The 13,301-nt window shown below is 38.1% G+C and overlaps 1 protein-coding gene across 2 annotated transcripts in view; it reads left to right on the top strand.

Moving 5' to 3' along the window:
* Positions 1–13,301, top strand: part of nkain4 (sodium/potassium transporting ATPase interacting 4) — a 240,531-nt gene that overhangs the window by 194,769 nt on the left and 32,461 nt on the right. For both annotated transcript variants that reach the window (XM_039735556.1, XM_039735557.1), the window contains exon 5: positions 1,429–1,489. In XM_039735556.1, coding sequence (XP_039591490.1) covers positions 1,429–1,489 — 61 coding nt within the window. The remainder of the gene's footprint in view (positions 1–1,428; positions 1,490–13,301) is intronic.

Raw genomic sequence — 13,301 nt, forward strand, 5'->3', positions numbered from 1 at the left:
GTGAATATGTAGAAATATACAAAAAAATATCATTTTCTAAAACACTTAGTCCTGAATAGATTTGCAGGGGTCTGCTCCAGTCAATCCCAGCTACCATAGAATACAAGACAGGGACAGACCCTGGGCAGGATGCCATTCCATTGCAGGGAACGAAAATATGCCATTGTCATATGACTTGACTTTTATATTGTTTAAAATTATCCATCCAAGTGTAGTTCCTGTTGTTCTCTTCTGCTTCCAGTTTCTGGATGTACACAGGCACCTACAATCAAGAGCTCATACAGTTTCTTGATATAGATGTAGTTTAAGTATGTTTACACTGTACATGCGGGTGAGATGTGTAATCTTCACAGTAATGCTATTACAACTACTACTAAAACAAAGAGACAAATGTATAAGAAATGTAGGAAAATTTAATAGCTGTTGCTTAGGCTAGAAAAAAAAAAGAAAAAGGCTTGAAAAATAAATCTCACTGAGTTGGACAGAATTGATGTGCCCTCTTGCGCTGATGGTTGATAAATGAATGATGACTTCATATTTGGCTGTAAATTTACAATGGGGAACTGGAAGGGGAGGAGTCAGGAGCAGAGCTGGAGGCGTTTAATTGAGTCTTCAGGCCTGTACTTTGATAGACTAATGCTTTATAATGGGCACACTACCTGGGGATTACCTGACGCTGTAAATATGAGCCGGTGTTCTGAAGTACACAGACGTCATAGGCTGCTAATGGGAGTCAAAGGAGGACAACCCCCAGGAGTACCACAGGGCATTTCTGAACTCAGAAGTGTTTACTGGGATATCTCTGAAAGTAATTCCTGGGTAGGGCTGAGAAGCACAGCCAGTGCATCAGTAAACTTGCAGTCAAGAGGCAAACTAAGGGAAGGGCTCATCAGGTGGGTGGAAAAAAGGCCAGGGGATTGAAACATGGTGGAGGGGCCGGTAAATTGTAGTATTTCCGCAGGGGAGGTGGGCTAGTCATCCCCTGTGTTAGAAACATCCTGTACAGATAGGCCCAGAAGGAATATATTAAGTTGTTCTTTTCTGTTTATTTTGGTATATTGTGTGACTCCATATGGTTACCCATCCTTTTCCAGCTTGTTTATAATGAAAAGAAATCTTTGTACTATTTTGGCCTTTTTTTTGGTTTTGGGTAGTCCGCCTCCTACAGTTCAAAATGCTGCATCTTATCCTGAAATTTAATTGAAGTGTAATGGCTAATGTGCAATGTCATTTACATTGTGATGTCTTAATGTGGATCAATTTAAAAAAAAAAAGGCCGAAAGATTATAATATATAATGAAATGAATTAAATGCATTTATCAAACTGCACATATTTGTGTCTAGTCTTTTTTTATTACTGTTTTGCTTGTAAGTGATTGTTGAACCCTTGAGTTCTGAAGATTCTCTTGTCTTTATGTTTTCTTGCAGCTCGTGGGATTTGTCTATGCTTGTTATGTTGTAAGCGCCTTCACAGAGGAGGAGGACAGCTGTAAGTATTGACGTGCATATGCTGATTTGCTGAAGTTTAATTATCATCTCCTTCTCCTTGTCACAGCATGATGAGGACCAGCTGGTCTGCTTCCCACCGCTAACAGCTGGGGATTCTTATTTCAGTCATCAGTAACCCTCCTGGAGCACCCAGGGTCGAATCACATCCACTCCCCTGCTCATGAAACATAGTTCAGATTCTTGTTAGCAGCTGTCTCAGTTCCATTTCAGAAAGGCCTAACAGGAATGCACTCACCTCTTCTTCACCCACGAGTAAAGAACCCTGGTGGTCCCCTTGCTGAAGATGTTTGGAAGACCACTTTGCAAAACAGAATGATGCGAAATAAACAAGGGTTGGTTTGAACCCTTGCATACTGTAGCTAGAAAGGGAGAAAATGAGAAATATTTCTGCATTACCTGTATCATGACAGACCTGCTAAAAAGCAGAATATGCATTGACAGGCACTTGTACTGTGGCAACACTGTGCTTTCTTCTCATGTTGTGGTGATGTTTTATGTGGCAAGTTCATAAATATACAGGTATGGAGAAGAACAGCCTTCATTTCCCATTGTTTTTTTAGATACAGGGAACTGACCTGCTGCTTTATTTCCCACTGGGAATCTAACAGATCCAGCTCTGTAGTTTGTAGCAGAGTTCCTGTGGAAGCAAGGGCAGGATAGAACAACTCAAAAGGAATTATAGATCTGAAGCTTTATCAATTATTAATTGAAGAAGTTTATTTTGCAAAAATGACATATGTGCATGCACAAGGTTATCTGCATCATGCCATTCCCAGCAAGGGTAACCTAAATGTATTTCTTTAAAAAAATGAAAATTGCATACATTATAATCCAGCTATAACTGTGTACAACACAACACCTGAAAGTTATGTGAATGGCAGGCAACAGTAATTAAAAAAATAAAAACGCAGTGTGAATTATGGTTTTTGTCCATTTGCTAATTTTTTGTTGTTATGCTTACAAAATTCGAGGAGTAAATTTTGGAGGAGCAATAAAAGATAAAGTGGCTGACCATCTCCGCTACCATCTAAATGACCTGCCACTACAATTTCAACTATCAATTTCATGCTTAGCTACACTCTTTTGTGTAATGGTTCTCTGAATAAATATAATGCTTCTTTGTATGATACGGCACATCTGCTTGGTGACTCTGTCTTGCTCATAGAATCTTCTTCTTCATGCTTGGTATTGTGTCTAGAATAAGACATAAAGTCAGAGATTGGTGTGTAGAAAAATTGTAGTTTTATCTCAGCTAATTCTTTCAACACCTGAGACGTGCAACTGAATCTTGACTGTTGCACTGTATGGTCCAGCCCTGGCTGCTCTGGGTAGTTGTAATTATTACCAGCTACGTTTCCTAGCATTTCCAGGATGAGAAACTGAATAAGAAAAATTGTAAAAAGTAATTACAAATTATGTACTAATGAATTTTATTACCTTTAACTTGTTGCATTTTAACTTTACTAACAACTGTTGGTACTGTCAGAATGTTCCTTTGATAACAATATTCTTGGTTTTACTTTCTGGAGCAAACAACCGTGGATTGCAATAAATACATAATTCTAGAAACAATGGCATTAAATTAAGAGTCACAGCAAAAATAGTAATGAAAATTCTTGATTAATGAAAACATAATGGGGGTTTCTTGCTTACATTTCAAACTTTTTTTAACTTTTGTTTAGAGAAATGTGGATTTTACATGCTCTTCCTGTTTCGACGTGAGATTTTCTTTGTGCATTCCAGCTTCTACCCACATCACAGTATAATGCTTGTAAAATAATCATGATGTGAGCAAGTTTGGATGTGTAAATCAGTAACATAGACATTTGGATTGCTTCCTCTCTTCTGTTGGTATCTTCTTGGTAAGACTCCAGCGTCCATGATCCTAAATTTAACAAAGTGAGTGCTGAAATTGATGGAAGAATGAAGGCAGTAAGGTTTGGAATATTACCATAACTAGAGGATCGCAAATCCAGCTCCTTTTTTCCTTCCTTGCAAAATGTTTCCATGTTCATATGGACTTTTCTTGTTTACACGTAATTCAAAGCACCATAGCTACATTTAGTTTATGAAATTATTTTGGGCTTCACTGAAGCTCCACTCATTTATTATCTGAACTGCAACTGCTTATATATACAGATTACCTGTACACTGGATCAGATCCAGGCCAATAAGATTTAGGAAAGTATCCTGAAAATTACATCTGTACATCATATACTGTCATCCAGAGATATTCATTTGAGTCTCTACAAACTTAGGGATTGAATGATTGATTGGGTATGATTTGAGTAAGCGAGTAAATGCAGTATACAGCACTTGATGTAAACGAGCACAAACAGATACATGCATACACCAAAGGTGATTGAGGACTGTGACATGCTAAAAAAGCACAAACTTAGGTAAGAAGGTAAAATGACGGGTTGTGTTAGTCAACAGCCTTCTTCTTCATATCTACAGAAAGCTGCTCTCTGTTCACATCTGCTGTTTATAAATGTCTAACAAGGTGTATCTTACCTGCTTTCCTAAGATTCTGTAAAGTATGTGATCTGAAGTTTAAAAGTAAGAGCAGATGGAAATTATTACACTGCAAGTGAGACACATTCCACAAGACATTACAATGCTGCATTGACTCCCTGTGTCTTCATGGGTCTGTCTGTGTGTTTGCACAGTGCTTGTGCCATTGTTACATACACCTTGAGAGCACACACAAAGCCAAAACGAAAGAGTAGAAAAAGATGAAGAGATGAAGTGAATTGTTCGGAGCAGACAAGTCAATGTCCTAGTCAATGGACCACAAAGTTATTAGATAGAGTAACTCCCCTACATACGAAAGTTCAAGTTTCGAACTTTCAAAGATTTTAATGTGTGTGTCAATAAATAAAAAATTTTATAAACAAGTGAAAAATGAAAACTTAAAATTTCGTGGCAGCACGTAAGTTAGTTCATGTGTCTGATGCTAGGTGGAGCACAAAACCCACGCTTAATATGGTACACGTGAGGGATGGGGTTGTATTGTGTTCGTTGGGTGTCTATGCTAAATGCTGAACTAACAAACAAATTGGAGTTGTGAACGTGCTCTCAGAATGGAACCTGTTCGTATGTAGAGGACTTACTGTACTAGAAAGATCAAAATAACCAAGCAATTGAAGAAAAATGTTACTTTTGTGATTGGTTTCTTCATTTAGTTTTTCTATTTCCTTCTTGAAATGTTTAGGCCAATTTATGCATCATTTATGGGGTTTTAACACTCAAGGAATACATTTTTGATCTTTATTTTGTATTCAAATTTTTCCCAAAAATGTCACTCATTTTTATCATTATGTCATAACACCGTTTTTTTTTTCTTGTGGAAATCTCGTTCTGGCAATGGCATTAATGGTTGGCCATGGTGATGGGTCCCAGAATTCTCTGAGGTTGTGCTACATGTGTTGTCATACCATATAAATATCAACAGTTATATAGTTATAGTTATAGTTATATAGTTATATAATAGTTCATGTTATATCTAAGATTGGATAAGCCTTTTTAAAATACATGTGATTGTTTCTTTAGTGCTTTGCTGGTTTATGTTTTCAAACTCCTGAATAAATTTCTTGTATCGCCCTTGTTCTGACAAAGGATCAGATTGATTACTGGTTTTCAATCCTTGTGTGGTTTTACAGTTTTCTTCTGGTCTGTTACAAAAAAATTAAATCTTTTCGAGAGAACAGTTAAAAGTCAAGCAAAGTGACACCTTTTATTGGCTAACTGGAAAGATTACAATATGCAAGCTTTCAAGGCAACTCAGGCCCTTTCTTCAGGCAAGATGCAATTGTAAAGATTGTAAAGACGTAAATGTGTAAAGACGTAAGTTGTAAAGATATAAATGTAAAGATTACATCTTGCCTGAAGAAGGGGCCTGAGTTACCTTGAAAGCTGGCATATTGTAATCTTTCCAGTTAGCCATTAAAAGGTTTCATTTTGATTGACTCTGCGGTGGGTTGGCACCCTGCCCAGGATTGGTTCCTGCCTTGTGCCCTGTGTTGGCTGGGATTGGCTCCAGCAGACCCCCGTGACCCTGTATTCGGATTCAGCGGGTTTGAAAATGGATGGATGGATGGATTTTGATTGACTTCTCACTGTATTCATAATGGCTAATACTGTACAACACTCTAGTACTAGTGAGAACAGTTAAGAAACAAAACAGGGTCAAAACTAAAGCAGACAAAACAAACCCCTAACCAAGGTTGAAAGAATTTTTAAAATTTGAATGAATGTTTTTTATCCAGTAGGTAGGATGCCTGTGTTTCTACTGTGCCATCTTTTATACCGTCCTCATAATGATAGCAGCAATCGCTGCGTGGGAATGAACATTGTTGCCAAAATGAACAAGGCTCAAATAATACAGCTTGAATATTAAACAGTGATAACAACTTTAACAATAAAACAAAATAAATTAGCAAACAAACTGCCATAAAAGGTTCCTAGAAGTATAAAACTGAGGTTCGTCATAGTTAAGGAGGCACACCGTTCTTTTCTTATGTCACTTTCTAAGATAAACTAACTAAACCGTTTTCTCAAAATTTAAAAATAATTGATGTAAATTATCAAAAAAAATTTAAATCGAAAACTTTATAAATCCATCCATCCATCCATCCATTTTCCAACCCACTGAACCTGAACACAGGGTCACGGGGGTCTGCTGGAGCCAATCCCAGCCAACACAGGGCACAAAGCAGGAACCAATCCTGGGCAGGGTGCCAACCCACCGCAGAGCTTTATAAATGTAACTGAAAATAAAGTGTAAATGAAGATATGGGTGAAAATTGTCCAGAAATAACAACTAAGTGAAAAAAATTGAAGTAAGATAACCCTAATGCAGACGCATTAGTAGTATGGTGTAGATGTCACTTTGTTTGCTGAAAATATCTAAGCGTAGACTGTGTAAGAGACCAGACAAACAACAAAGAAGAGTTGGGGCACCACCTTTGTGACCCTGTATAACTGAAAGCAAAACATGCAAGAAAAATACACCATATATGTGCTGACATCTTTTCAGGTGTAAGTTCTCAAAGTGAACTGAACTAAGATGGTGGATCTTCTGGCTTAGTGGATTTCCAGCAGGAAGTGGCTTGTTCAGATGGATGGACACTGGGAGTGGCATTAGTCGTAGTAAAGCTATCAATCTTTCGGTCAGCAGAGGAATTACCATTAGTACAGCCCTTAAACTGTTCCCTATGCCCATGCCTGTGACAACTGTAAGATTGTTTTCCTACTGGGGAATTTTTCTAGAGGATTGTTCTTCAGTGGCTATGTTTCATATTTTTTCACTAGATGCATGCTTGGATGTAGTGTAGAGGTTATAGGGCATTCTGCCATCTTATTTAAGAATGAAGGATAGATATGTGTTATGAATTTGTTATAGTTGCTTGTGTATCATTTGACATTATTTTTTTGTGTTGAGTTACATGTTGTTGTTTTATTATTTTTGATCATTCTTTGAATGTGAAGATTTGAAACTAGTGGAGTGTTTGGGTTGCCTAAAAATACTATACAATACATTTGTAGAGATTATTATCACTGGAAAAGAATTGTTCAGGGCCTGATCCCTTTCTATTTCTCGTCCTCACACTGAATGGCTGGCTGTGATCCACGGCCCTCCAAGTCACATACTGACACTAAACAACTTCACACATGCAACTCCTGCTTGACTGAGGTAGCCATCTTCTTACATTTTGTACTGCAACAGTGGCAAGCTCTCTCTATCAGCCTCGTTGCCCTCTTACTCCAGTTTTCAAGTCTTTATTATAGATCAGTTCCTTTACTTACCGTATGCTGATAGTAAGTAGGTGTTATCATTTCATTCTTTTATTTTTGCACTTTTTTGGTAATTTTAAGCAGGAATTGGCCTTTTAATTAAGTAAATCTCCACCCATCAAAACAGTATTTTCCTTATTTAAGTGATCACTAGGGATCTAGTTAGGTCAAAAAAATGTTCAGTAGGAGAAACTGTTAAGCAGAGGGGAGTTTACTGATTTCCTTCTTCCAGTTAAGCCTACCACTAGCTGTAAATGAATAAACGATCACCTTTAGGCTCTTTACATGCTCTCTGCCTGAAACTACATCTCTTTAGAGAAATACTGGCACTAGCATACTATAAATCAGCTATGGTCAAATGTGCCTGATGGGAGATTTTTGATCTTGATTATAATGAGCTGTGCATAAAAAGTGGATTAAGCCTGCTGGTTACGAGGTCAACAACTTCATCAGAATTTGGTGAAGCAGCTTATGTCTTGCCCTGGATTGCTTCAAGCAGATGGATATTTATAAAAAAGAAAGACTGGTTTCTATTTATGAGCCTTTTGAAGCATTTTGACTATGTGACATTGCATTTTTCAGTGTGTTGACAGTGACAGAGTTTGGGCTGATGTAAATTCATTACAGGTCTTATACAGCTTGAGTCACTGCTAGTGCTTACAATGGCCTGGTGTCAGAAACTCGCCTGGAAATCCTTTCAACTGAGTTTGTCCTTTGCACCCATTACTGCTTGCCTCCCACCTAGATTTGAACCTTAAGTTCTCACACCCTAACCTCATACTGGATAAAAATGTTACTTAACAAGTTAAACTACATAAAGAACTTTGATAGCTATAGCAGCAGACATTTTTCTTGTCTATAGGGCAGTGGCGTTACTTCACTTTTTAAGGTTGCTACACTGGTCTCTCACTTAACCTCACTGTCCTCAACAAAGAGCACTCCCACTGCTTGACACCACTGTACATAAGATTCTGTTGTGAATCGTCACTTGACATTAGTTGTGTCTAGTCTTTTCGCATTCAGGTCTTCTTCTGTGTCAAGCCACACTGAAGCAAACTAGACAGGGCAAAAAGCATGTCACTGTAACAGGCTCAGACATAAAATACAATTCAAATATCATTTTTGTTGATCTGCTGTTTAATTTGAATGGCATGATGGTAGACTGGTAAGCACTCCTGCATCCAAGCCTGGGCATTGTTTGTGTGGCATTTTCTGTTTCTCCTTATGTTTGTCTAAGTTTTTCTCCAGGTACTCTAGTTTTCTTCACATATTTTAAAGACATGTGGGTGAGCTTAACAGGTACCTTTAAATTGGCCCATTCTGACGTATGTGTGTGCATGTGATGGACTGACCTTCCTATCTAAAGACAGGGATAGGCCCACACAACCCTGAGTTAGAATCAGCAGTTTTAGAACACTGCTAGTTTATTTTCATTTTCAAATATTTGTTCCTATTTTTGTTTTTGCAAGACTATATTTTCTTGATTCATGCCATTTTTGGATTAAATTTCTTCCAAATTTGAATTAGGGTTTTCTTAAAGTGCTTGCCTCTATTTTGTGAATCCTTTATTTTTTTATGTTTAGTAGCTATTTCTGTACAGTATTTAAAATCTTGATTATATTTTGATCGGTTTCCTGAGCGGAGAAATTACTTCAGCCTTTTTCAGTCAGTTTTGATTGTTTTAAAAGATGAGATTTAATGCAGGCGTCAGCCTGTCCTGGTCTTATGACAGACTGCTTGAGGAGACAATCATTTCCAATTTAATTTTAGAAATCCTGGAACCATCCGTAATCGCCAATCCCTCTTTGCAGCATGTATGTTTTATTTGTGTTCTCAAACTAATGACTTTTAGCACAGTCCAATCACTAAATCTTATCATTTGCTTCTTACTTGCTTAAAACAACAAGCGTTCTAATATCCTTATTCATACTTTATCAACCTTGATGCTGCTTCTAATATTAAAATCCCACAGTTCCTTTTCAATGACCTGTATTTCTCTCATTTCAGCAATGCCACAATCCTAAAGTAATGCAATCAGCTCTAACTGTTCTATTTCATTGTAGTCATTCCTTAAAATATGAATATTGTCTTTTGAACTAACTTAAAGCAGTGATGGAATGGGATGCCAGGCAGGGGAAGGTGGCAGAAGACAAGGATAAGATACAGAAAGCCCTAAGAGATGGAACCAAAAGGGTGCAGTCACTGGCAATTCACATCATTAAGTCACTGCAAATGACCAGACACCAGTATGCCCCCAAGGTAATTAAGTCAAGATATTTTGGGTGATTTTCAGAATTCTAAGAGTAGCTGCCCCGTTAGGTGGCACTAGAGGCCTCTTCAATAGATCATGCGGGACCCAAGTCCGAGCAGAGCTGCTCACCAGGTCACAAGAAAACACCCAGTTTCTCTAGTTATGTCTGTCAGTTCTTTCCCTTCTGTTGGGCTGCTGAAATTCTATCATCTTTTGAAGCTTTTAGCTCAAGACAGCTGTGGAAAGATATATCTTATACAACATCCAGGGATGTGATGATGCTGGAATTGAGAAATGAGTTTTATAAGCTCAGAGTGCTTTAAAGTGTTCACCCTGACGATAACCACATTCTGTGCTCGTGTAACTGATGTAGTTCCGAGCTCTTACTGTTACAACCTTTTGGAAACCCTCCTGGTTCATTGCAGCACATTTATTTTTTTATTAAAGCTATTTTCCTTGTAGTTATTAAAGTGTGTTGTCATTGCATTACCATGCTCAACATGTCTACTAGTTGCATGATCAGTGTTAGATCATGTCTTACGGCATAGCTTAGAACGTATTTAGCATCATGGCGTGTGCGGCGTTGTCTTTCCTGCTTTGGCTCAAAAATTCATTTTGTAAGCTTTCCGCATTATAAATATAATTAGACCGAAAATATACCACTTAGTATTTTGACTCCTGATTATGTATTAATTAGGCATCCTGTGTTGACTGAGATTGGCTCCAGCAGACCCCTGTGACCCTGTAGTTAGGATATAGCGGGTTGGATAATGGATGGATGGCTATGTCACATTATCCAACTTTTCCAGAGGTTTTCTGTCATAGCGTTCATTTACAAAATCTTCACAAGTTGAAAACAGTCAATAGCGCCACTACTGTGAAGCCAGTCTCATAATGTGACATACATACCGAGTGACTCACTCCAAGTAGACTGCAACTCTCTCCAGTAAGGGTTTGTCTTTAGTCGTAGAGGCAGACTCTATGTGCATGAGAGCTCACAACCAATGAATGCTTATCCAGTGGCACAATTCATTTAATGTTGCAATGAGGAATAAGGAACATGGGGGCTTTGGATCTGGATGACAGAAGAGAATCTTGTCAGTCTAACGTTCTTCATACCACAACAAAATTGAAAAAGGACAAAAAAGGTTGAAATTGTGGCCGAACTTACCATAGCTGTTAACCCATGGTACAGTGTCGGTTTTGCAAGGCAGGATGGTATTGACTGTCCCAAAAAGGGCTCATTGAACAGGACTGAGTGCAGGAAGGTCAGCCCGCAGTTGGCAATTTAGTAAATTTAGTACTACCTCAGGATCGTAACACTTAACATGGTACGGGAAATCTTTAATGTTACTATGCCATTATACCGAAAAAACACTTGTGTGCACTTAACTATAACACAACACATTTGGTGTCAAATAAAATCCGTAACAAATGCTATTAGTTTATAAAATAGGTTAGCACTTAAAGGTGCAATCCAGGTGTTAAACATTGATGTTCAGGCGCAGGGTCAGTTAAGGCTACAGTGGCCGAGGCCCACCTATTTTTCAAACTGTCTCACCCCGTTTTCTAGCTTAACTTTTTATTTTGTTTTTCCTGAAATGAAAATGATCTTATACTGAATACCTGCATTTTAATAGAAATCTTCCTTCATTAAAATATCAGTTGGTTATAAACTTACACAGGAATATCTCCAGTGTCAACTTTATCACTAGAAAAGATAATTGAACTCTTAAAACATTTTTTCTGGACAGCAGTTAAACAGAGTATGTCTGCGTAACAGAATGAGATTGACTTACAATGTTACCAGTCAAAGCTGCTCACGAACAGGAGGCTATCGGCTAGTGACTCACTGCAGTTACTAGTTGGGGTGCATCCTGTTGGAAGACAACGTGAACTGGGTGTCAAGAAACCACCCTTTTAAGTTTTATTAGAGAGAGGAAACAAACACAAGTGCAAAACCTAACCGAGTCTGATTTCAGCATTGAATTTTAGTGAAAACCCCGCCACTGGTTCTGTGTTCACTTTAGTGACGGATTTGTTACCAATGTTAGTACTCAGTGTGCTGGAAAAATATACATCCACGCAGCCGACAAATATCAAAGGGTCAGCCAAGTTACGGATTTGTCGGATATTCATGAGCCACCAACTCAATCAACATTAAAGTTTCTAACCATTACAGCCAATAAGGAAAACAGCTTTGCGGCTCATTGATACAACAAATACAATACGTTGTTGGAACGCGGAATATTGAAAGATTTGGCGATTTTGGCTATTTTGTAATAATCTGTTTGAGAACCGACTCACTTGTGTATTCAAAGACAGCAAATTCACATATCAGGTATAAGTACACAAAATAGCAAAATGGCAATCGGACTGTTTGCTGTTCTATAATGCTACTGGTCAAAATTATAATGGATATTCTGCCATTTGTACCTTATAGAGAGCTGGCATCTTGTCATCAAAGAGTCAGTTTATCTTCACCATTTGTAAGTGGATTTACATTTGTGTTAACAAAAATCATTAAAACGGCACATGCAAAAAAAAAAAAAATAAAAGATGAAGCTGTTTGTATCGGTCTGACTGGACTTGTAAAATATTCTTAAAGAATGTGTATTTAAAAGTAATGAGAATAACATTAAGCTCAGTTGTGAGTTTGGCCCACCATTGTATGAAATCCTGGCACCGCTACACAGGGTACTGATAGGGAATGGATGGCTCCTTCAGTCTTTCAGTGATTTCCTGGCGTTCAGTTTTAGGGCAGGCGTATTCTGTGTCTTTTTGTTCCCTCATGCAATAGTAAAATCCAAAGTGAAATGGAAGCCAGCAGAGTCTGACTCTGCCTATTGTTAATGCCTCATTACATCTGATGATCTTTGATCATTAAACATGTGGCATTCGCTAATGAGTTCTTAAAATGACAAACTACTATGACGGCTTCATTAGCCAGCCCATGAAAAAGGATGGATTTCCTCTGCATCCCTTTCTTGTAAGAAAAAGACACTTCTTTCTAAGAAATTACTTAATTGGAATTTTTGCATTAATATTTCAAGTTAAAACCCAAATCAAAAGCAACCCAGATTTGTATACATTGAGCTATGCTGAAACACAACATAATATTGACCATGGGAAAGGTGCCACATAAATAAAATGTATTATTATTGTTATCCAATTTCTTTAACCATGGTGAGCAATTACATTTATCAGCATACCTGTGGTGTTCAGCAGAAAGATGTTTCCCAAAGAAATGTAGTTGTACATAATTCAAAAGCAGAAAAATAAAGAAATAAACTTGTTGATCCTTTATCATTTGGGATTTATCAAATTTTCAAACTGTCAGAGTTAAATCAGGCGATCAGAGCTTCCACCGCATCCTTTGCAATCCAACTTGCCCAGCCATAGGTTTGATTGTCCATCGATCCATCCATTATCCAACCCACTATATCCTAACTACAGGGTCATGGTGGTCTGCTGAGGCCAATCCCAGCCAACACAGGGCACAAGGCAGGAAACAAACCCCGGCAGGGCGCCAGCCCACCGCAGGGCACACACACACACACACACACTAAAGGACAATTTAGGATCGCCAATGCACTTAACCTGCATGTCTTTGGACTGTGTCCTCTAACCTTTATCAGCGATATTCACTCCACAATCAAAATGGCCCCTGCCTACGCGGTTTTGTGTTTGGAGGCGTCAATGTTTACTTTTTGCTGTTCACAGATTAAGGGGTCAGCCGCATACC

The sequence above is a fragment of the Polypterus senegalus genome, chromosome 14 (assembly GCF_016835505.1).
Source record: "Polypterus senegalus isolate Bchr_013 chromosome 14, ASM1683550v1, whole genome shotgun sequence".
Classification (NCBI taxonomy): Eukaryota; Metazoa; Chordata; class Cladistia; order Polypteriformes; family Polypteridae; genus Polypterus; species Polypterus senegalus.